Source organism: Dipodomys merriami, unplaced genomic scaffold, assembly GCF_024711535.1.
Source record: "Dipodomys merriami isolate MVZ:Mamm:240054 unplaced genomic scaffold, mDipMer1.0.p SCAF_64, whole genome shotgun sequence".
Taxonomy (NCBI): Eukaryota; Metazoa; Chordata; class Mammalia; order Rodentia; family Heteromyidae; genus Dipodomys; species Dipodomys merriami.
In genome coordinates this window covers 2499972-2525124 of record NW_027206224.1, presented here as the reverse complement: position 1 = coordinate 2525124, position 25153 = coordinate 2499972, and the positions used below count along the sequence as shown (strand labels likewise).

The 25153-nt window shown below is 41.5% G+C and overlaps 1 protein-coding gene across 2 annotated transcripts in view; it reads left to right on the top strand.

The window, feature by feature from the left end:
• Positions 1 to 25153, top strand: part of LOC138815383 (nuclear factor of activated T-cells, cytoplasmic 3) — a 65892-nt gene that overhangs the window by 38513 nt on the left and 2226 nt on the right. The window contains exons 7-10 of one of the 2 annotated variants that reach the window (XM_070004737.1): positions 2775 to 2830; positions 4560 to 4686; positions 7160 to 8173; positions 17177 to 17280. In XM_070004737.1, coding sequence (XP_069860838.1) covers positions 2775 to 2830; positions 4560 to 4686; positions 7160 to 8173; positions 17177 to 17277 — 1298 coding nt within the window. In that variant the 3' untranslated portion in view covers positions 17278 to 17280. The remainder of the gene's footprint in view (positions 1 to 2774; positions 2831 to 4559; positions 4687 to 7159; positions 8174 to 17176; positions 17281 to 25153) is intronic. The other variant, XM_070004736.1, reaches the window with a different exon arrangement.

Genomic DNA, 25153 nt, shown 5'->3' with positions numbered 1-25153 from the left:
ATATCACAAATAACCAGCTGATAGAATGTGGTATATCCACACAATAGAATATTTCTCCTCCATAAAAATTAATGAAATACCAATATTACTGCAGCATAGATAAACCTTGAAGATCCTGTGCTACTTGAAAAAGCCAGCCATAAGTGACAGAGCAGAAAAAAACTAAAAGAAAGCTCCTTGTCATGGAATTAAAGCCTTAGTTTGGCACACCCATGCAAAATTTTTCTAAGGGAATGAAGGAAAAAGGAATCAATCTGTTTTAAGACACAGTACATGAATGTGTAAAACATCACAATTAAATACCTTTGAAGAATTTATACACACTTAAAAAATGAGTGACCAAGATTCATTGTACACATAATCTGCTTTGTTAGATGGCAAAAAAAAAATTCAATGCATAACCCCAAATTAAGAGAACGGATGAGGGGCTGGGAAGGTGGCTCAGTGGTAGAGTGCTTGCCTTGCATGCCTGAGGCCCTGGGTTCGATTCCTCAGCACCACATAAGCAAAAAGAAAAAAAAGCGGGAAGTGGTGCTGTGGCTCAAGTGGTAGAGCGCTAGCCTTGAGCTGAAGAGTTGAGGGACAGCCCCCAGGCCCAGAGTTCAGGCCCCACAACCAGACCCCCCCCCCAAAAAAAAAGAGAACGGATGGGTTAGGAGGGGTAGGTGCTAATGTTGAAAGGGGTGACTCTTTTTTGGGGGGGAGGGTCAGTCATGGGGCTTGAACTCTGGGCTTGGGCGCTATCCTCAGCTCTTCGGCTCAAGGCAAGCACTCTACCTCTGGAGCCACAGCGCCACTTCCAGTTTTCTAGTGGTTTATTGGAGATAAGAGTCTCATGGACTTTCCTGCCCGAGCTGGCTTAGAACTGTGATTCTCAGGTCTAAACCTCCTGAGTAGCTAGGATTACAGGCATGAGCCCCGGCACCAGGCTTTGGAAATGATTTCTGATTGGTATAGTGTTTCTTCTGGAGATTAGGAAAATGTTCTGGAATGAATGGCAATGCTTGCAACATTCTGTGAATATACTAACAATCTCTAAATTATATTCTGGGTTTTTTGGGTATATTTTTTTATCCCTATCTTCCTTTCTTTCTGACCATACTGGGATTGATTTGAACTTAATACCTTGTGCTTGCCAGTCCAGACACTCTATTACTTGAGCCATGCTGTCCTAGAACTATGACTCTCCTGTTACCTCCAAGTAGCTAGGATTACAGACATGTACCATATGCCTGCTGAATTGTATAGTTTAGAAGGATAAACTTTATAGTGTATGCATTCAGTTTTTGAAAAAGAAATTTTTTGTTTTGTTTTTTGGCTCTGGTTGTGGGGCCTGAACTCTGGGCCTGGGCACTGCCTCTCAGCTCTTCTGCTCAAGACTAGCACAATACCACTTGAGCCACAGCGCCACTTCCGGCTTTTTTCTTTCTGCTTATGTGGTGCTGAGGAATCGAACCCAGGGCCTCAGCCATGCAAGGCAAGCGCTCTACCACTGAGCCACCTTCCCAGCCAAAGAAATATTACCTTTATCAAGATGTTTGCTTTTGCTGGGCACCAGTGGCTCATGCCTGTAATCCCAGCTACCCAGGAGGCTGAGATATGAGGATCATGGCTCAAAGCCAGGAAAGTCCATGAGACTCTTCTCTCTGATTAACCCCCAGAAAACTGGAAGTGGCACTGTGGCTCAAGTGGTAGAGTGCTACTCTTGAGCTGAAGAGAAAAAAAAAAAAGTTTCATCAATTCTTACTTTTTTTTTGTCGGGCATGGGGCCTGAACTCTGGGCCTGGGCGCTGTCCCTCGGCTCTTCAGCTCAACAGTGTCACTTCTGGCTTTTTCTGCTTGTGTGGTGTTGAGGAATTGAACCCAGGGCCTCATGCATGCAAGGTAAGCACTCTCCCACTGAGCCACCTTCCTAGCCCCTATTCTTACTTTTTTTTTTTTTTTGGCCGTGGGGCTTACACTCTGGGCTAGGACGTTATCCCTCAGCTCTTCAGCTCAAGGCGAGCACTCTACCGCTTGAGCCACAGTGCCACTTCTGGCTTTCTAGTGGTTTATTGGAGGTAAGAGTCTCACGGACTTTCCTGCCTGGGCTGGCTTTGAACTGTGATTCTCAGATCTCAGCCTCCTGAATAGCTAGGATTACAGGCGCCCGGCTTGTATTCTTACATTTTTAAAACCTTTTTTTAGAGATTGCTGAGCAAAAGATTCCCTTTGCCAATAAACTTGTAATTACTATAAGGATTAGACTTTGTATGCTTCTTGACACGAATTGCTTTTTTTTTTTCTTTTTTAATTGTTGGTTGTAGGGTTTGAACTCTGGGCCTGGGTGTTGTCAGTGCTCTACCAATTGAGCTATAGCACCAGTTGTGGTTTTCTAGTGGTTAATTGGAGATAAGAGTCTCTTGGGGGCTGGGAAGTTGGCTCAGTGGTAGAGCACTTGCCTTGCATGCATGAGGCCCTGGGTTCGATTCCTCAGCACCACATAAAGCAAAAAAAAAAAAAAAAAAAAAAAAGCCAGAAGTGGTGCTGTGGCTCAAGTGGTAGAGCACTAGCCTTGAGCTGAAGAGCTGAGGGACAGCACCTAGGCCCAGAGTTCAGGCCCCACGACTGGACCAAAAAAAAAAAAGAGTCTCATGGACTTTCTGCCTAGCTAGTTTTGAACTGTGATCCTCAGATCTCATTCTCCTAAATAGCTAGGATTATAGGTGTGAGCAACCAGTGCCCAGCTCAAATTGAATTGCATTTAATTGCAAATTATTTATTTCTCTCACTAGATGGACGACCTCAATGGGAAGTAGAAGGAAAAATAATCAGGGAAAAGTGTCAAGGGGTAAGGAATTTATTGTGTTTGTCTATGTGTTTGTGTTACTTAGGGTTTGAATTCAGAGCCTTGCACTTGGTAGAGATATACTTTAGAAACTTGCAGTAGAAAATTGAGCAATTCTGCTTTATTTAGTATTGAGAATATTTAGTAATAGAAAAGCAAATTGGAATTTTTTTAAGTTTAAGAGTAAAACACCTTTCTAGTATTAAAATTGAAACTTGGGAAAATTAACATTGGAGTCTTCTCTTTTGTATATAATAAATAGGAATTTGAAATGAAAGATTATAATAGGAAGTCTCTTATTGAACTTGTCATTTATTGAATTCTGTGAAGAAATTAAAACAATGCAAAAAAAACATATATAATGGTATAAACCCTTAAGGATTTGTGATTTAATATGCTGTTCTAACTTCACAGCTATTTGTGTATGTGTATGCACATGAGTGTGCATATGCGTGCCAGTCCTGGGGCTTGAATTCAGGGCTTGGACACTGTCCCTTGAGCTTCTTTTGCTCAAGTCTAGCATTCTACCACTTGAACCACAGCACCACTTTCGGCTTTTTCTAAGTAGTTTATTGGAGATAAGAGTCTCATGGACTTTCTTGTCCGGGCTGGCTTCGAACTATGATCCTCAGATCTCAGCCTCCTGAGTGCTAGGATTATAGGCATGAGCCTATAAGTAGCTTACAGCTACTTTATTAAGCTTTTTTTTTTTTTTTTTTTTTTTTTGCCAGTCGTACGGCTTGAACTCAGGCCTTAGTTGCTGTATCTGAATTTCTCAATCTCAAGGCCATAGCTCTACTAATGGCTTTTTTGGTAGTTTATTGGAGATAACAGTCATATGGACTTATTGCTGGGCTAGCTTTAAACGGCAGTCTTAGCCTTCTGAGTAGCTAGGATTACAAGCATGAGCCACCAGTGCCTGGCTATTAAGACTTTTAGATTCCACCCTGCAAGCTATCCCTTATCCTGTCACGTTGTTCTTCATCCTGGTTGCATTGAAGATGGAATCTTCTCTGGGCTAGCAAATGCTATTTCTATTATGCTTTCCAATGATTTGGAGCAGTTAGATTGAGAATTACTTTCATCTTTTTCTTTTTTCTGTGCTGGTACTGGGGTTTAAATTCAGGGTTGGACTGATCAGTTGAGTCATACCTCCATTTCTGGCTTTTTTTTTTTTTAATAGATGGTGGTGTTAATTAGAAATAAGAGTTTCATAGATTTTCCTGCCTAGCCTGACTTCAAATCACAAACCTCAGATATTAGCCTCCTGAGTAGCTAGGCACCCAGCTGAGAATTGCCTTTCATTTGGGCAAAGATTTTTTTCTACTTGTATAAAATTATTTTTGAGGGCTGGGAATGTGGCTTAGTGGTATAGTGCTTGCCTAGCATGCATGAAACCCTGGGTTCAATTCCTCAGTACCACATAAACAGAAAAAGCCAGAAGTGATGTTGTGGCTCAAGTGGTATAGTACTAGCCTTGAGCACAGAGAGACTCAGGGACAGTGCCCAGGCCCTTAGTTCAAGCCCCAGGGGTGGCCAAAATACCAAAACGATTCAAGAGTGAACTGTCCATATACTAAATCTCTAGATGACTATGTGACCAGTTGATGTACATAATTTTCTGTGATAGAAGAAATCTGTAGTTAAGATGAATAAGTTGCATTGAGTTTAGTAAGTACATTTCAGTTTTAGTTTTGAGTGTAACACAGTCTTACTTTCCTTGTTTCTTTAGGCTCATATTGTCCTTGAAGTTCCTCCCTATCATAACCCAGCAATCACCACTGCAGTGCAGGTGCACTTCTATCTTTGCAATGGCAAGAGGAAAAAAAGCCAGTCTCAACGTTTTACTTACACACCAGGTATGAGTTGTAATAGTTTACTGTAGAGTTTTCTTTCATAATGTAGAAAAAGTTACTTAGGGGCTGGGAACGTGGCTCAGTGATAGAGCACTTGCCTTGCATGCATGAGGCCCTGGGTTTGATTCCTCAGCACCACATAAGCAGAAAAAAAAAAAAAAGCTGGAAGTGGCGCTGTGGCTCAAGTGGTAGAGCGCTGGCCTTGAGCTGAAGAGCTGAGGGACAGCGCCCAGGCCCAGAGTTCAGGCCCCATGACCGGACACCCCCATCCCCCCCCAAAAAAAAGAATAAAAAATGTTACTCATTGATTTGATGGTCTGGGAATGTGGCTTAGTAGTAGAGTGCTTGCCTAGCATGCATGAAACCTTGGGTTTGATTCCTCAGTACCACATAAACAGAAAAAGCTGGAAGTGGCCTTGTGGCTCAAATGGTAGAGTGCTAGTCTTGAGCAAAAGAAGCTCGGGGCAGGGGGGAAGGGGAGCTGGGAAGGTGGCTCAGTGGTAGTGCGCTTGCCTTGCATGCATGAGGCTCTGGGTTCGATTCTTCAGCACCACATAAGCAGAAATAAAAAACCCAGAAGTGGCACTGTGGCTCAAGTGGTAGAGTGCCAGCCTTGAGCTGAAGAGCTGAGGGACAGCGTCCAGGCCCAAAGTTGAGGCCCATGACCGGACAAAAAAAAAGAAAAAAAAGAAGCTCAGGAACTGTGTCTAGGCCCTGAGTATAAGCCCCAGGACTGGCAAAAAAATAAATAAAAGTTACTCAGTGAATGTTGGAACCTTTAAGGTAGACTGATTAAGAATATGTTGATATTTTTACTGTTTATAATCTGTGTTTGCACTGACTTTAAGTATTAGATGTGCTATCAATGACCACTTTTTTTTTTCTTTTTTCTTTTTGTTGGTTGTGGGGCTTGAACTCTGGGCCTGGGCTCTGTCCCTGTGCTCTTCAGCTCAAGGCCAGCACTCTACCACTTGAGCCACAGCGCCACTTCCAGTTTTCTGAGTGGTTTATTGAAGATAAGAGTCTCACAGACTTTTCCTGCCTGGGCTAGCTTTGAACTGGGATCCTCAGATCTCAGCCTTCTGAGTAGCTAGGGTTACAGGTGTGAGCCACCAGCACCCAGCTCAGTAACCACTTTGTATTGGTTTGTTATAAGGAAATTAGAAGACGGAGTTTAAATTTGAAGTCTTTTAGAAGGTATCAGCTACTCAGCGGGCTGAAATTTGAGGATTGCGGTTTGAAGCTAGCCAGGGCAGGAAAGTTCATGAGATTCTTACCTAGGTTAGATAGCAAAAAGCCACAAGTGGAGCTTCTGGCTCAATTGGTAGAGTGCCAGCATTGTTTGAAAAAACCCCAAACTGGAAGTGACACTGTGGCTCAAAATGGTAGAGCACTAACCTTGAGCACAAAAGCTCAGGGACACTGTCCAAACCCTAAGTTGTTAAGACCCTACAACCAACAACAACAAAAAAGGATTTCTGACTGGGATGCTTTGAACCTTGATCCTGAGATCTCAGCCTCCTTAGTAGCTAGGATTACAGATGTGAGTCATCAGCACCTGGCAATATCTTTAAATTTCTTTTGGCAAGATCTTTTATTTTTGTTGTTGTTGTTGTTGGTTGTGGAGCCTGAATTCTGGGCCTGGGCGCTGTCCCTCAGCTCTTCAGCTCAAGGCTAGCGCTCTACCACTTGAGCTATAGGACCACTTCTGGCTTTTTCTACTGGTGCTGAGGAATTAAACCTAGGGCCTCATGCATGCAAGGCAAGCACTCTACCACCGAGCTACCTTCCCAGCCCCAGATCTTTAAATTTTTGTAGCAATCTTTTATAATTTTTGTCAGTCTTGCCTTACCTGATTACATTTATTTCTAAATATTCTTTTAGAAGTGTCTGGGGGGGGGGGCAAAAAAAAAAAAAGAAGTTTCTATAAATTTCTCTCCTAATTATCTTCAAACCACCTCATTTTTCTTCCTAGCAGAAAATCTATAAGTTGCTAGCTTCTTATGCATTTTTGCAAATAGATATATGTAATATATATAATCTATATATAATATATAGACACACATGTATCTGTGTGCAGAATTGTTTATGTATGTGTATATTTTCCACACAAACACAAAATTTATATTTACTCATTACCTCACTCATGTAACTATAATCCTTCTGTACAGCATCTTTACAATAAAATTAAATTTTTTAATAGACACTAATACCTAATATGCACATACAGCATAATTTATAAAACCATCTTTCTGTAGAAAGACAGTTTGTTTCTATTTTTAAATTTTCAGATAATAGGAAAACAAACTTCTGAATTCAGATATTAAGAAAATTATATTTTCTTTGTTCCCTGAAAACATTTAATATGCTACCCCCTGGTTTGGATACATAACTACAGTTGTATATCCTATAATAAAGGCCTTTCATATGACTATATATTACATAATAACATTTGTTATAATTACTTTCTTCTCAGTTATGATGAAGCAAGAACACAGAGAAGAAATAGATTTGACTTCAGTTCCACCTTTGCCTGTGCCTCATCCTACCCAGACCCAAAGGCCTTCTTCAGATACAGGGCACCCACATGATAGTGTACTCTCACCACAGAGAAGCTTGGTTTGCCCCATCCAGCAAGCATATACATCCGTTTTAACCTCATCCCATCTACCACAGTTGCAGTGTAGGGATGAAGGAGCAGGTAAAGAACAACATATGATACCTTCTTCAGTTGTGCACCAGCCTTTTCAAGTTACACCAACATCTCCTGTGAGGTCTTCCTATCAACCTATGCAAACTAATGTTTATAATGGACCAACTTGTCTTCCCATTAATGCTGGCTCCAATCAAGAATTTGATCCAGTTCTGTTTCAGCAGGATGCAGCGATTTCCAGTTTAGTAAGTCTTGGCTGTCAACCACTGTCATCAATGCCATTTCTTTCTTCAAATTCAAGCTCAGCAGGACATCTCTTAGCACATACACCTCATTCTGTGCAAACCTCACCTCATCTTCAGTCAGTGGGATACCATTGTTCAAATACAGCAGCAGGACAAAGATCTCTTTCTTCTCCAGTAGCAGATCAAGTCACAGGTCAGCCTTCTCCTCAGTTGCAACCTATTACATATGGTCCTTCACATTCAAGGTCTGCTACAACAGCTCCCCCAGCAGCCTCTTGTCCTCTGGTTAGTTCATCACTTTCTGGTCCATCATCCCCTCAGCTGCAGACTATGCCTTACCAATCTCCTAGCTCAGGAACTGCCTCATCACCATCTCCAGCCACCAGAATTCATTCTGGACAGCACTCAACTCAAGCACAAAATACAGGTCAAGGAGGTCTTTCTGCACCTTCATCCTTAATATGTCACAATTTGTGTGACCCAGCATCATTTCCACCTGATGGGGCAACTGTGAGCATTAAACCTGAACCTTCTGAAGATCGAGAACCTAATTTTGCAACCATTGGTCTACAGGACATCACCTTAGATGATGGTAAGCTCATACCTGTTCTATAAATTACCTATTGTCATATAGTTGGGCTTCTTTTTTGTTGTTGTTGGGGGGCTTCTTAATAAATTATTAGAAATACATTAATATACAATTTTGAGCAGAGAACCTATGCTTAAAGTCTATTTTACCACTATACTGCAGAATATAGCATTCTCTTTATTTTGAACATATGTCTAAAGAATGAATTCAGGAGCAATAATTCAGAAAACATTGCTGAATGTCATCCATTTGGAAGGCACTGAGCTAAATAGCAGAATACCAGGAATGTAGTAAAGAACTACTATCTTTAAAAAGATTCACACAAGTAAATAACCTGTACCCCTCTGGCTCTGCCAGCTTACCTAATCAGGTTACTGGTGATAGACTGTTGTTGCTGTTAATACAGCCATTGCGCAAGGATTTAAAAAAAAAAAAAAGGTGTTGTTGTTGATATATAAAATGTAGTGAATTGGTAATCACTTCAAATATTATTATAAGAATAATAAATAGAAATAATGAGGAATATAATCATTTACAGGGCCTAAATAGGAATTCAGTGAAAGCTACTATAACTGTAGTCCAGTGTGAAAATTGTAATGATTCTGAAGTGTCAATATTGAATTCTAGTTCTCTCTTTGATTCTGTATTAATCTACTAGGAAAGAAATCTAGATCACCAGTCTTCTTTTACAAATTTTAAAGAGGATGAGTTTACTCCTTAGTTGCAAAGCTGACATTAAATCTCAAGTCTTGAGTACAAAGAGCAAGAAAGGCAAATAAAATGTACCAGCTCAGCTGGGCACCAGTGGCTCATACCTGTAATCCTAGCTATTCAGGGCTGAGATCTGAGGATTGTGGTCAAAGCCAGCTTGGGCAAGAAAAGTCCATGAGACTTTTACCTCCAGTAAACCACCAGAAAACCGGAAGTGTCGCTGTGGCTCAAGTGGTAGAGCACTTGCCTTGAGCTGAAGAGCTGAGGGACAGTACCCAGGTGCAGAGTTCAAGCCTTATGACCAACACACACACACACAAACGCACGCATGCACGCACGCACGTGCTCACACACACGTATTGTCTCCTGGGGCTTTCCTGTCAGATAAGTACGTGCCTTGATTTACTATAACCAAGGTATAAAAGGAACATACAATAACACTTTAAAAGAGAAAAGAAACATACGTAGTAAGAGATTAGTATCGATATGTAACAGATTTCATAGGAAGATTTCAGGAAGGTTTCTGTGAGTCAGTGACATTTGAGCTAGATCTTGGATGATGAGTACATGTTTTCAGTAAATGAGGAACAGAGAACAAAAAACAAACATAGAGATATGTCTGAGAGAACATAATTATTACCTCTTAGGTAGATGTCACATTTATACAGTTGGATATTCTGAAGATCACAAATTGTTAGCAGCAGAGCTAAGACTAGATTCACTTTCACTTGTTTATTGTTTTTGGTGCCAGTCTTAGGGCCTGGATCCTGTCCCTGAGCCTTTTTGGTCAAGACTTGTTCTCTATCATTTGAGCCACAACTCTCCTTCCAGCTTTTGTGGTGTTTATTTGGAGATAATAGTGTCATGGACACCCCTGCCCCGGGGTGTCTTTGAACCACTATCCTCAGATCTCAGCCTCCTGGTAGCTAGGATTACAGGCATGAGCCACCAGTGCCTGGCTGAATTCACTTTTTAAAAATACCAGTCTTTTGCTTCTACAACTACAGCTGATGCTCAGCAACAGGTGGTCAAAGCTTTGTGCCAAAGGAGATCCCTCAGTGTGTGTTTTAGGGGACAAGGTCTCCCTATGTAGTCAAAGCTCACCTTAAACTTGAAATCTTTCTACCTCAGCCTCTCAAGTAGTAACTAAAGGTGTTTTTTGTTTTTTGTCATTCGTGGGGGCTGAACTCTGGGCCTTGGGCGCTGTCCCTCAGCTCTTCAGCTGTCAACTAGCGCTTGAGCCTCAGTCCCATTTCCAGCTTTTTCTGCTTATGTAGTGCTGAAGAATCGAACCTAGGGCCTCATGCATGCAAGGCAAGCACTCTACCACTGAGCCACCTTTCCAGCCCCACTAAAGGTTTTTTAAATTCCTAGAATATGGAAATGTTTAGGAAATTATGTATATGAACACATACTGTATCTAAGAATACTTGATCTGTTATTAAGTATCTTCTATTTTTACATAGCTGGTATTAAGATCATTGCCTACTTAATGATGAAGTACATCATTTCAAATACATAGACATTTGTTATATTATTTTGAGGCAGTAGTGCATGTGGCCTGGAACTTGTTATTTAGTCCAGTTTGATCTCAAGCTCAAAATCCTCTTTCCTTTAGCTCCTGAGTGCTGGAATTACAGGAGTGTGCCACCTAGCTTATATATACATATGCTCTTAAAATATTAACTACTCTCTTGCTGGGTTCCGATGGCTCATGCCTGTAATTCTCTGAGATCTGAGGATCACAGTTCAAAGCCAGTCTGGCCAGGAAAGTCCATGAGACTCTTATCTCTAATTAACCACCAGAAAACCGGAAGTAGCACTGTGGCTCAAGTGGTAGAGCGGTAGCCTTGAGCTGAAGAGCTCAGGGACAGTGCCCAGGCCTCACACTACCCCCCAAATAAATATACACACACACATACACACACGCACACACACACACATATTTATTTTTTAAACATACTCTCCCCCTCCCATCTTTGTCAGTCATGGGGCTTGAATTCTGGGCCTGGGCGCTGTTACTGAGCTCTTCAACTCAAGGTGAGCCCTCTACCACTTGAGCCACAGAGCCACTTGTGGTTTCTCGTGGTTTATTGGAGGTAAGAGTCTCACGGACTTTCCTGCCCTGGCTGGCCTTGAACCATGATCCTCAGATCTCAGCCTCCTGAGTAGCTAGGATTACAGTCTTGAGCCACCAGTATCTGGCTACTTGCAGATTATATTTTGGTGTTGAACTCAAACTTGCTTTTCTCTTAGAAGAGTATTGCTGCTCTTTCCTGGTAGAGGGTGGGGGGAAATTCTCCTTTAGAGTAATGACAGAAGAAATTGAACTTTGACCAAGCAATATTCTCATTCACATAATTTGTTATTCAGCCAATTAAGACATTGTTGAAGACTGTTTTGTTACTTGCCTTTAATATTTCTTTTTTTGCTACCTCTACATATCATTGTCCTGCCTTGAAGAGTATGTTTTGCAAATTATCAATGAGTCACTACTCACATATTATAATTTGTGTGCCTGGAGTTGTAATTTTTCTTAAACCTTTCTGTATAGTAGTATGGAATGTATACCCCAATATAAAGTTGTTTTTTTTTTTCTTTCTTTCTTTTTTTTTTTTTTTGGTCATGGGCTTGAACTCTGGGCCTGAACGCTGTCCCTCAGCTCTGCAGCTCAAGACTAATGCTCTACCACTTAAGCCACAGCACCACTTCCGGTTTTCTGGTAGTTTATTGGAGATAAGAGTCTCATGAACTTTCCTGCTTGGGCTGGGTTTGAACTGTGCTCCTCAGATCTCAGTCTCCTGAATAGCTAGGATTACAGACATGAGCCCACCAATGCCCAACTTTAACAGTTGATTATTTATTTATTTATTTATTTGGTCATGGGCCTGAACTCTGGGCCTGGGCGCTGTCCCTCAGTTCTTCAGCCCAAGGTTAACGCTCTACCACTTGAGCCATAGCGCCACTTCTGGCTTTTTTTTTTCTGCTTATGTGGTGCTGAGGAATCGAACCCAGGGCCTCATGCATGCAAGGCAAGCACTCTACCACTGAGCCATTTTCCCAGCCAACAGTTGATTTTTTTAAACAAATACAAAATGGTTGGAGGCATGGCTTGATAGAGCACCAGTTAAAGAACTGAAATGTCGGGTACCGAGTTCAAATCATAGTCTTGGACCAAAAGCCATATATAATGAGAGAAATTGTCACAGTTGGGTTTTATGTTGTGTGTATGCATATGCATGCCAGTCTTGAGGTTTGAGCTCAGGGTATGGGCACTATCCCCAAGCTTTTTTGTTCAAGGATAGTGCTTTACCACTCCAGCCATAGCTCTACTTCCCACTTTTTAGAAGTTAATTGGAGATTAGAATGTCACAAACTTCCCTGCCCAGACTGACTTGAAACTGTAATTCTTATATCTCAGTCTCCTAAGTAGCTATGTGTTAGCCACCAGTTCCTAGCTGGGTTCTAAACATCTTAATTGAGATTATAGTATTAGAAAACTATTTGGGGCAGCAGTGGCTCACACCTATAATCCTAGCTACTCAAGAGGCTGGACCTGAGGATAATGGTTCAAAGCCAGCCTAGGCAGGAAAGTCTGTGGGACTCTTATCTCCAATTAACCACCAGAAAACTGGAAGTGGCACTGTGGCTCAACTGGTAGAGTGTTCACCTTGAGCTAAAGAGATGAGGGACAGCGCTTAGGCCCAGAGTTCAAGCCCCATGACCGACAAAAAAAAAAAAAGGCATTTTAGACCTTTAAACACAAGGCTGTTTATGATTGAGCTAACTGAATCCTGTTACAGCTTTACCTTAAAGTTCTCCCTCACTTCCCACTTGTCCTCTGTTCACAAACTAAGAGAAACCACAGCTGCAGCTTCATCAGAGAAGATGCGTGTTAAATATAGCTCGATCTGCTGCTGTGGTGAAAACTGACACTGCCACTTGCAGGCTCTGCAGCAACACGCTGATCCTGAATATAGGGCAGTTGCTAACTTGACAGTGAACAAGAACTCCAGACATGATCTTAGCTGATTCTATTCAGTGTATAAATGACAGATGATCCTCTTTTTAAATGGATACTTTTTTTTTTCCTTTGTTGAGACAAGAGTCTTGCTTTGTAGCCCTGCTTAGTCTCCCATTTCATAACCCTCCCAAGTGCTAGGATTACAGGTGGCTGCTACCATACCCAGCTTAATAGGTGTTTGGTTTTATTTGTTTATTGCAGAATTAACAGTTTGAACTCGAGATCTCACACCTCTAAAGACATACCTCTGGCTTAGTACATACATTTTTCAAGCAAAGGAATGATAATCACAAGAACAATATTGTTGTTTTCCAAGGAAGACAGGAGACTGATATGTAGGAAGAGCCAAGAGTAAATACATCCAGTGTTTTTGGATCTGTTGGATAATTTTTCACTTGTGTGTATTTTGTTTATGTAAAATATTATATCTAATTGAGTAAAAGAAAGTCATGCATAGCCTACGGGGACAGAATGTAATTAATCAGATATGTTAATCTATTAACTTACAGGCACAAAAAGTATGAGAAAATAATAATACTAAACTTGTCTAACTGGACACTGGGCCCTACTTGAGGATGCATACTATACTATGTAGACCTAAACATATTTATGTGTAATTCTAAAGGCTTAAAGGTCCCAGATATGCCCATGTAGGCTTTAGATTGTAGCTTATGCAGGGGATCTAGGAATTTAGACACTACTATTGTGGAATATACCATGAGAGTCGGGCACCGGTGGCTCATGCCTGTAATCCTAGCTACTCAGGAGGCTGAGATCTGAGAATCTTTTATATTAAAAATATCTTTTATATTAAGTGTTTTTATGTATTATATCACAAATTAGTTATAACTCTTTAAGTAAATGTATTATTTTTACCATTTGAACAAAGATTTTTTTTTCTTTGACTCAACTTGATATGAAAATTGTGTGAGGTAGAGCTGGGAATGTGGCTTAGTGGTAGAGTGCTTGCCTAGCATGCATGAAGTCCTGGGTTCAATTCTTCAGTACCACATCAGAAAAAGCTGGAAGTGGCACTGTGTGGCTCAAGTGGTAGAGTGCTAGCCTTGAGCAAAAGAAGCTCAGGGACAGTGCCCAGGCCCTGAGTTCAAGCCCCAGGACTGGCAACAACAACAAAAAAATTATGTGAAGTGTTGGTGGCTCAAACCTGTAATCCTAGCTACTCAGAAGGCTAAGATCTGAGGATGACCATTCAGAGCCAGCCCGGGTAGAAAAGCCTATGAGACTCTAATCTCCAATACCAGCAAAAAGCCATAATTGGAGCTGTGGCTCAAGTGGTAGAACTCCAGCCTTGAGTGAAAAAGCTAAGGGACAGCACCCAGGCCCTGAGTTTTAGCACTAGCACTAGTTTTTTTTTATTTCTATCCTAAAGAGCATTGAATTTTGGCAAATGGTATTCTGAATCAATAGAGATCATGGGGTAAGGAGTGGTTTGTTTGTTTCTTCTTTGATTCTGTTCATCCTTGTATTCTGGATAAAACTAACTTGTTCATGAGGTCTAATCATTTTAATATGCTTCTAAGATTAGTTTACCTAGATTTTGTTGAGGCTTTTTTTCCATCTCTTGCAAGAGCTATCATTCAAACCACATCTGCTAGACATGGAGCTTGATCTCAGAGTCTCATATTTTTTAGGCAAGTTCCATGTATATATTTAAAGTCCATTCTGTAGGTCTTGTTTTTCCCCCCTCCCTTTTAAATCTTTCTATTTGTTAGCTATTGTGCTTTTTGTATGCTAGTCAAGCACCCTACCACCAAGCTCTATCTCCACCATGTTGTCTGGGTTTGGTATCAAGGATAATGCTGGCCTTCCAATTTAGTTAGAATTTCAGAAAGATTGATTTTGATTCTTTTTTTTTTTGGGTCCGGTCGTGGGGCCTGAACTCTGCCTGGGTGCTGTCCCTCTGCTCTTCAGCTCAAGGCTAGCACTTTACCACTTGAGCCACAGCGCCACTTCCAGCTTTTTTCTTTTTGCTTATGTGGTGCCGAGGAATCGAACCCAGGGCCTCAGGCATGCAAGGCAAGCACTCTACTGAGCCATCTTCCCAGCCCTGATTTTGATACTTTTTGTCAGTTATGGAGTTTGAACTCTGGGCCTGGGCGCTGTCCATCAGCCTTTCACCTCAAGGCTAGCACTCTACCACTTGAGCCACAGTAACACTGATTTTCTGAGTGGTTTATTGGAGATATGAGTCTCACGGACTTTCCTGCTGGGACTAGCTTTGAACCTCAATCCTCAGATCTCAATCCTCAGAAGTGGCTGTGTAGCTCAAGTGGTAGAGTGCTAGCCTTGAGGTAAAGAGCTGAGGGACAGTGGTCAGGCCCAGAGTTCAAGCCCCATGACTGACAGTAATAATAATAATAATAATAAAAGCACTTGGTAGGCCCTTGAATTTAAACCCCATTACCACACACACACATACACACACACAGAGTCCTCAGTTTGTATTAGTCTCTTAGCTATGCTTCTGCACTTTTTTATTCTTTTTTTTTTTTTAATTGTGAAAATACCTTACAGAGGGGTTACAATTACATGGGCATGTACTTTTTTATTCTTTTGTTGTTGTTGTTGTTGGTCATGGGGCTTGAACTCTGGGCCTGGGCGCTGTCCCTCAGCTCTTCAGCTCAAGGCGAGTGCTCTACCACTTGAGCTCAGCGCCACTTCCGGTTTTCTGGTGGTTTATTGGAGATAGGAGTCTCACCGTCCCTCCTGAACCGCGATCCTCAGATCTCAGCTTCCTGAGTAGCTAGGATTACAGGTGTGAGCCACCAGCGCCTGGCCACTTTTTTATTCTTATGTACATACTGACTTACCTGGGATTATATGTCATACACTTAAAGTCTGTTTGGAGGATTCATTTGTAGAGATTTGTCATTGTCAGTTGATAACACCTGTAGTAAGTACTATTTACTCAGAAGGCTGAAATCTAGAGGATCTAAATTCAGAGTCATACTGGGAAGTCCTTAAGACTCCATCTCTAATTAACCAGCAAAGTGCTAGACTGCAGGTGGGGCCCAAGTGATAGAGTGCCAGCTATGAGCTAGAGGGCCAGGCCCTGAGTTCAAACTCTAACACTGGCAAAGAAAAGGATACTTCACACAATGAATGTATTCAGTTCTTAAAATGCTTGACATGACATATTGGAATCTTTAAATCATTCCTGAAAGTTAGGTGAGTGGTCTCAAATTTAATACCAAAGTTGAAGCAGAAAAAAATCTGTATACAGTAAAGGATTTCTGGGTTTGTTTTTGTTTTTACCCCTTTAGTGAGAATACATATTATACAGATTGGATCTTTTTGGTTTTCCTTCTTTTTTTAAGAGGAAGGTGTTGGGGCTGGGAGGGTAGCTCAGTGGTAGAGTGCTTGCCTTGCATGCATGAGGCCTTGGGTTCATTCTTCAGCACCATATAAGCAGAAAAAAAAGCCAGAAGTGGCATTGTGGCTCAAGTGGTAGAGCGCTAGCCTTGAGCTGAAGAGTTGAGGGACAGTGCCCAGGCCCAGAGTTCAGGCCCCATAACCGACCCCCAAAAAAGAGGAACATGTTAATTAGTGTTTACAGAGAGACTGTATTCTTCAAAAGTTAAGTTTTGTTTGAATTGTACAACAGGCTAAAAATATTATTTTATAAACCATAGGAAGAGATTTTGTAAATGACTGATCTAGTATAATAAAAACTAATTTAAAATAGAATTTACCCCTTAAAACCACTAAAAAAAAAACATTTAACTCAATGTATTACCTGCATTATGTGTGTATGTATGTATTATGCATTTTTAATTTATTACTCTCTCCCTACCTCTTTTCCCCCTCCCTCTCTGTGTCTTTGGTACTGGGGCTTGAACTCAGGGCCTCATGCTCTCATTCAGCTTTTTCATTCATCACTAGCTGTGTTATCATTTGAGCCACATCACTTCTGGCTCTTTGCTGGTTAATTGGCAATAAGAGTCTCTTAGATTCATTTGCCTGGAATAGCTTCAAATCCTAATCCTAATCCTTAGATCTCAGCCTTCTGAGTAGCAAGGATTATAAGTATGAGCCACCAGCACCTGGGTAATTTTGCCTATTTAATTGAAAATTTAAACTATCTGAACACCAGTAAAATGTGGGGACTCATTTTATGATAAATAATTGACAATTAAAGGAGAATTATTCTTGATTACAGAAAGAAAAATAAACAGGCCAGGCACTGTAATAGATTAAGTTCACCCTCTGGTTTGTTCCATTCAGTAGTGATGTTGTCTTCTTTGACACAGACCAATTTATGTCTGACTTGGAACACCAGCCATCAGGTTCAGCAGAGAAATGGCCTAACCACAGTGAGCTCTCATGTCCAGCTCCTTTCTGGAGAATCTAGAGGGTGAGTGTTGATTGAACTATGTCATTGTTTTGTGCCCTAGTCTGGTACTTGCATGCAGTGGCTGGATTTGCATGTGCTACAAAGGAGGGGGTGTGCATAGGCACTTTCTTGGTAGATCCACTTGTTATCCAAAGATAACATTATAAGATTCTGCTTTTTCAGTCTAACCACACTTTGGTTCTCATATTCATACTTAACATTTCAGTGTGAGTTTGAGTGAAAACCAAATGTTTATTAAACCAGAGCAGAGAGAGGTCCCATATATATTAATTGTATTACCTGGATGTTACCTACATTTAGCTGCTGATCAGATGTGCAGGCCTGCCATTTCTGGTCAAATATTCCTTAAGTTTAGGTGTGAAGCACTATGGAATAGAAGCTCATTTTGATAGGCAATCAGACTGTTCATTCCTGGCCTGAGCGTATACCCAGATTTGCAATCCTGGTAATTCTTCTAGGGCTTCATTTGAAATTAAGCCATAGTAGTAGAGCCCAGTATCAGTGAGGGAGGAACATAGGCCTAAGGCCTGTAGACCTCAACAGCCTACCAGGAACACAATCTTCCCTCATGGTCATGTTAGTGCCTTTCTTCAAGATTTGTAGCCCTTAAAGTATGTACCTGTATTGTGGTGCATACCTGTAGTCCCAACTACTCAAGAAACTGAGACAGTAGGATCACAAGTTTGAGGTCAGCCTAGACAACTTAGTGAAAACTTTTATCAAAACAGTATTTTTTTTCCCCAGTCTTGGGGCTTGAACTCAGAGCCTGGGCACTGTCCTGAGCTTCTTTTGTTCAAAGTTAGCACTCAACCTCTTGAACCACAGTGGCACCTCCAGCTTTTTCTGCCTATGTAGCACTGAGGAAATGAACCTAGGGTTTCATGCATGCTAGGCATGCTCTCTACCACTAAGCCACATTCCTAGCCCAAAATAATAAAAAGTTTAAGTCAGCAATATACCTTAGTGGTCAGAATATTTTTCTAGCAGATATAAGGCCCTACATTCAATTCCCAGTATCACCAGAAAAAAGGTTATAATAGAAATTATAAAGATTGTAATTTCTCAGATTTTCTTTTAATTTTATTTTATTTTTGTCAGTCGTTGGGCCTGAACTCTGGGTGCTGTCTCTCAGCTCTTCAGCTCAAGGCTAGTACTCTACCACTTGAGCCACAGTGCCACTTCTGGCTTTTTCTGCTTATGTGGTGCTGAGGGATTGAATCAGGACCCATACATGCAAGGCAAGCACTCTCCCACTGAGCTACCTTCCCAGCCCTAATTTTATTTTAAAATGAGTATGAATTTGGAAGAGACCTTAGAAAGCATGTCTACTACACAAATCTTTTAAGATTTTTGAGCCTCCTAATTAGCTATTGCACATCAAAACCCTGGATTTTCTCAGAATCTAGGCCTATGCTGGTGTCATTCTTGTCTAATCATGATAGGAATAAAAATGGCTATCTAGAGGTGTGGCTTGGCATTAGGGTGCCTACTTAGCAAATGCAAGGTTATGAATTTAAACCCTAATACTGCCAGTAAAAGTGGTGCCTAAACTGGGTGCTGGTGGCACTTAAACCTGTAATGCTAGTTACTAAGGAGGCCGAGACCTAGAAGATCACAATTTGAAGCTAGTCTGGTGAGAAAAGTCTGAGAAAGTCCATTTCCAGAATAACCACTAGAAAGCTAGGCTGAAAGCATGGTTCAAGTGGTAGTGTCAGCTGTGAGTGGGCAGTGAGGATCCTGAATTTAAAACCTTAGTTGGGGGAGGAAGGAGACTCCTTTATGTACTTAGGAGGCAAAAAGAAGGAAGGATTTTGAGTTTGTAGCCATCCTGATAGAATCTAAGGATCATGGTTCAAGACCAAGTCTAGGGAGTAAAGTCTGTGAGCATCTTATCTACAGTTAACTACCCAAAAAGCTGGAAGTGGAGATGTAGCTCATTTGGTATTGTTAGCCATGAACAAAAGAGTTCAGGGCCGGGCACCAGTGGCTCACACTTGTAATCCTATTTATGCAGCTGAGATCTGAGGATTACAGTTCAAAATTGGCCCAGGCAGGAAAGTCAGTGAGACTTCCTATCTGCAGTTAAACACCAGAAACCCAGAAGTGAAGCTGTGGCTCAAATTGGTAGAGTGGTAGCCTTGAGTGAGAAAGCTCAGGGACGGTGCTCAGGCCCTGAGTTCAAGCCCCACTAGCAATAACAAAATTTTTTTTATTTCTTCAAAGAAATGTCTGATGGATAATGCTATACAAATCCTAAGTTTGTCACAAAGTTATTTTTTTTTCCTTTTTTCTTTTTTGCCAGTCCTGGTGCTTGAACCGTGGGGCTTGGGTACTGTCCCTGAGCTTCTTTTGCTCAAGGCTTGCTACCACTTGAGCCATAGCACCACTTCTGACTTTTGCTGTTTGTGTGGTACTGAGGAATCGAACCCAGGGCTTCATGCATGCTAGGCAAGCACTTTCCCACCAAAGCCACATTCCCAGCCTGTAACAAAATATTCTATAAACATTAAACCTCCAGCTGAGTAAACAGTGTGAAGATACTTGAAAGAATATTCAAGTATTGACATGTACCCTTTTGAATCAGTAATAGTTGAAATATGAAAAAATAAGTACTTTTTCAGTTTGTGTTAAAATGTGAACTCACTCACACCTAGCTGCTCAGGAGGCTGAGATCTGTGGATCACAGTTTGAAGCCAGACCAAGCAGGAAAGTCCATGAGACTTGTATCTACAATTAACCACCAGAAAACCAGAAGTGGCACGGTGGCTCAAGTAATAGAGCACTAGCCTTGAGCTGAAGAGCTGAGGGACAGCACCCAGGCTGAGAGTTCAAGCCCCATGATCGACAAAAAAAAAAAAAAATGTGGAACGCAGAAACTTTCCCTACCACTGCCGTCTCATCCTGGGGATAGAACTGAGAGAGCCTCATGCATGCTAGGCAAGTGTTCTAGCACTGAGCTACATTCCTAGCCCCTCAGAAGCATTTCAGAAATGCCAGAAGAATCTCTATCTAAATAACCTTGTTCACTGATAATGCCTAAATCTAGAAACTCCAGGGGCTAAACCTGGGCTCCAGAGGCATAAATACATCTAACTCATTCCTCCACCTATGTTCTGAATACTTTTCAAGACTTTTACTCCATATCTTTTATTGGTCTCAGTCTATCCAACCTCAATTCCTGGATTCTTCTCATCAGTCCTTATGTCAAAAAAGCCATCCAGGGGCTGGGAAGGTAGCTCAGTGGTAGAGTGCTTGCCTTGCATGCATGAGGCCCTGGGTTCGATTCCTTAGCACCACATAAGCAAAAAAAGAAAAAAGCTGAAGTGGCGCTGTGGCTCAAGTGGTAGAGTGCTAGCCTTGAGCTGAAGAGCTGAGGGACAGCGCCCAGGACCAGGGTTCAGGCCCCATGACTGGACCCAAAAAAATAAGCCACCCAGGCTGGGCACCTGTGACTGATGCCTGTAATCCTAGCTATTCAGGAGGCTGTGATCTCAGGATCGAAGTTCAAAGCCAGCCTGAGCAGGAAAGTCTCCAGTAAACTACTCAGAAAAAGCTAGAAATGGTGCTGTGGCTCAAGTGGTAGAACACTAGCCTTGAACACAGAGAGGCATATGGACAGTGTCCAGGCCCTGAGTTCAAACCCCAGGACTGACTAAAAGAAAAAAAAGACAACCCTGAAAACCAAAAAGACCCTAGATCTCACATGTTCCTCTTTATGTAATTTTTTTATAACTTTAATATATGTGTGTGTGTGTGTGTGTGTGTGAATGTATGCGTGCATGTGCCAATATTGGGGTTTGAACATTGTCCCAGTGGTCAGAATTCAAGGTCAGTGTTCAAGGCTGGTGCTATACCATATGAACCACAGCTCATGTGCTTGTTAATTTGAGATAAGAGTCAGATTTGTTTGCCTGGGCTGGAGCTTTGAACTACGACCTTTAGACCTTATATTTCTGAATAGCTAGGATTACAGGGATGAGCCACCAGCACTTGGGTATGACTTTAATATCTTAAAGGAGTTATTTATAATGCTGTTTCTATGCTCTCACCTTCCATTTACAACACAGAAATGATTCTTTTTTTGTAACAAGATCACTAGTGACCAACTGTTGCTTCACATATGAGAAGAGAGTACTCTGATGAACTTTGGAAGGGATAAGCTTTTGTTTTGTTTGGCTATGATACAACTAAGGCAGTTTACCCATGTGTCTTTCTGCATCTAATTTTCTTGCCTGTAATATGAAGACATTATTTTAAATCCTTTAGTTCTAAATCACCTGAGAGTTTTATAGATGTTTGGCTGTCACCACTTGTAAGATTGAGTCTTAAGGGCTGGGAAGGTGGCTCAGTGTAGAGTGCTTGCCTTGTAAGCCTGAGGCCCTGGGTTCGATTCCTCAGCACCACATAAGCAAAAAGAAAAAAGCTGGAAGTGGCGCTGTGGTTCAAGTGGTAGAGTGCTAGCCTTGAGCTGAAGAGCTGAGGGATAACGCCCAAGCCCAGAGTTCAGTGGCCATACCATACCTAGCTTACAAATGGGAAGCTAAGAAATGGCAGTATCTTGGTAGCCCGTGACTAGAAAAACCTTACTAGAGAAGAATGAGTTGAGACACATTACCACAGATAACCTCTAAATTTTTTTAGAACTTATTTCTATCTTTAGCTTGAAAAGACAAACTATTCAGATTTTGATAAATACAAATTACCTATTCTTGCTGTAATTGGGTGATTTCAATATTTCATGTATTTAGTTTTGGTGTCAAGCACTCTACCACTGAACCACTTTCCCAGCCCTTAGAACTTATTAAATAGCCTAAAAACTTCAGCAAAACTGTTATAGGATAATGAATCATAAGCTAGACAACTCAAAATATTCTTTAACTGCATAGTGAATTTTAGGCCATCTAGTATAACTAGACTTATTATCCCCCAGAGAGAAATCCACTCGATTTCTCGACCACTGAAATATATACTATTCCTTTGCTTTCAGTTATCTTGTTTCTTCAAGTGAAATTGCTGAGTGTAGGTTCAGAAGAAAATAATATATAAATGGAGTCTAGTAGAATCCAAAATCTTCTATAAAGATTCTGGTTAGAAATACCCTTTTGGATTCCCTCTCCACCACCACTACAAAAAAAGGCCTTTGGGTTTTTATGTATGTGGCAAAGTACCGCAGGGAAATGCCCTGAGTTACCCTGCTCCTTTCCATCTAGTTGTGAGATTTCATACTATGCCATAGTTGGCAGCACTAACTTTTTGTTTGGGGGGAGTAGGGTTACCAATACTAGGGCTTGAACTCAGGCCTTGAGCATTATCACTCAGCTTTTTCTCTCAAGGCTGTCTACCATTTAAACTACAGCTCCATTTATGGCTTTTTGGTGGTTAATTGGAGATAGTCTCATGGATTTTCCTTCCCTAGGCTGGCTCAAATCTCAGCTAGTCTCATGGATTTTCCTTCCCTAGGCTGGCTCAAATCTCAGCTAGTCTCATGGATTTTCCTTCCCTAGGCTGGCTCAAATCTCAGCCTCCCAAGGAACTAGGATTACAGATGTAAGCCATTGGCACCTAGCTTAAACTATGAATCTTTTAAGCATGGGAAATAGCTATAAAGGAGATGCCTGTAGCTACTCAAACACTCAATTCTTGTTTGTAGAAAGGCATTCCATTACACTGCTAATGTGAACATTTCTCAGATAAAATAGCTGTTTTGTTTTGTTTTGATAACAGCAGATACAACTGATAGCCCTCGTTCTACTGTTGTTGTGGTAGCACAGGCAAATCCAGGTGTTGGGGTAAAGTTTAGGGTAGTGGTTGCTAAAAGTGGGCCAGATGCTGTGACCTACATAACCTGTAACGTTGGCATTTAGGGCTGTTGACTATCATTTTAGTTTTTAGTTGACTTTATTTTTGTGACAGGAAGAAACGATAGTTAGCCAGGTGAAGAAATGATAGAGTTAGCCAGGCGCCAGTGGCTCACGCCTGTAATCCTAGCTACTCAGGAGGCTGAGATCTGAGGATCACGGTTCAAAGCCAGCTTGAGAAGAAAAGTCCGTGAGACTCTTATGTCCAATAAACCACTAGAAAACCAGAAGTGGCACTGTGGCTCAAGCGGTAGAGCACTCGCCTTGAGCTGAAGAGCGCAGGGACAGTGCCCAAGTCCAGAGTTCAAGCCCCACGACCGACCAAAAAAAAAAAAAAAAAAAAGACATGATAGAATTATACATTAGAGACATAAACAACTTTTTAGCTTTTATCTTAAGTGGGTAGAAAAATAAAGCCACCTCATACATAGTGAACTGTAATTTAATAACTCAGTAAATTCATCATATGTAGTCAAAATAAAATAAAAATTACAGTAAATTCATCATATGTAGTCAAAATAAAAAAATATATATAAGTAGGCAAGAGGCACTGAGTTCAATCCCCAGTACTGCCAGAAAGAACAATTCAGGTAAGCTGAGCTCTGGTAGCTCATGCCTGTAATCCTAGCTACTCAGGAGACTGAGGTGGTTTGAAGCTATCCCAGGACCCACCCAGTTCAGGCAATCCTTTTATCAAGATTGCTAATAATCTGCATATGCATTGCCTCACAGATAGGTTTGCCAGAGATATTTTTCAGAGAAGGGCAATAATAAAGATTGAACTCAAGGCCTCTTGCTTACTAGGTACACTGTAGTACAGAATTGGAAAAGGTGTGTTGCATGGCAACCTAGAGCATTTCTGAAGTTAATTCCCTTAGAAGCATAAGTGAAAGCAAAGAATGACTTGAGTGTGAGCTGAATGCTTGCTTAGTTCTCTCTCTAGGTTTCTATCACTGTTCTAAGTCTTGCTTAAAATATACACTACCAAAATTAGATGCTTTCTGGGCACCAGTGGCTCATTGGTCTAAAGATCCTGGTTTGAAATTAGCAGAAAAGCTAAAGGATAATGCCCAGGCCTTGAGTTCAAGCCCTAGTAAAACACATGTGCACAAGTGCGCGCACACTCACACACAAAGATGTCAGGCATTAATCGTTTTTTTTTTGGGTCCGGTCATGGGGCCTGAACTCTGGGCCTGGGCGCTGTCCCTCAGCTCTTCAGCTCAAGGCTAGCGCTCTACCACTTGAGCCGCAGCGCCACTTCCGGCTTTTTTCTTTTTGCTTATGTGGTGCTGAGGAATCGAACCCAGGGCCTCAGGCATGCAAGGCAAGCGCTCTACCACTGAGCCACCTTCCCAGCCCCTCAGGCATTATTCTTTAATGATATTCTATAGTTCCCTTCTTAACCCCACCTAATGAGCTTTTACTGTACTATAACTTCCAAGTGATTATCTTAAGTTAGGACCCATTTATTCACTTATAAATTGATGTTAGCCAGGTTCTGGTGGCTCACAACTGTAATCTTAGCCTCTCAGGAGGCTAAGATCTGTAAGATCTGAGGATCCCAGGGCTGGGAAGGTGGCTCAGTGGTAGAGTGCTTGCCTTGCATGCATGAGGCCCTGGGTTCGATTCCTCAGCACCACATAAGCAAAAAAAAGCCTGAAGTAGTATTGTGGCTCCAGTGGTAGAGCGCTAGCCTTGAGCTGAAGAGCTGAGGGACAGCGCCCAGGCCCCAGAGTTCAGGCTCCACGACCGACAAGAAAGAAAGAAAGATTAAAGATCTGAGGATCCCTATTTGAAGCCAGGCAGGGTAGACAAAACCAAAAAAGCGTGGATATTAATCCAACTATAAGCTAATACCAGGGTCTACGCTCTTGCTTGGCTTTTTTGTTCAAGGCTGGCACTATACCACTTGAGCCACAGCTTAACTTCTGCCTTTTTTGGTAGTTAATAGGGGATAAGAATCTCACTGTGAAGCTGGGCACCAGTGGCTCACACCTGTAATCAACCCTAGCTAC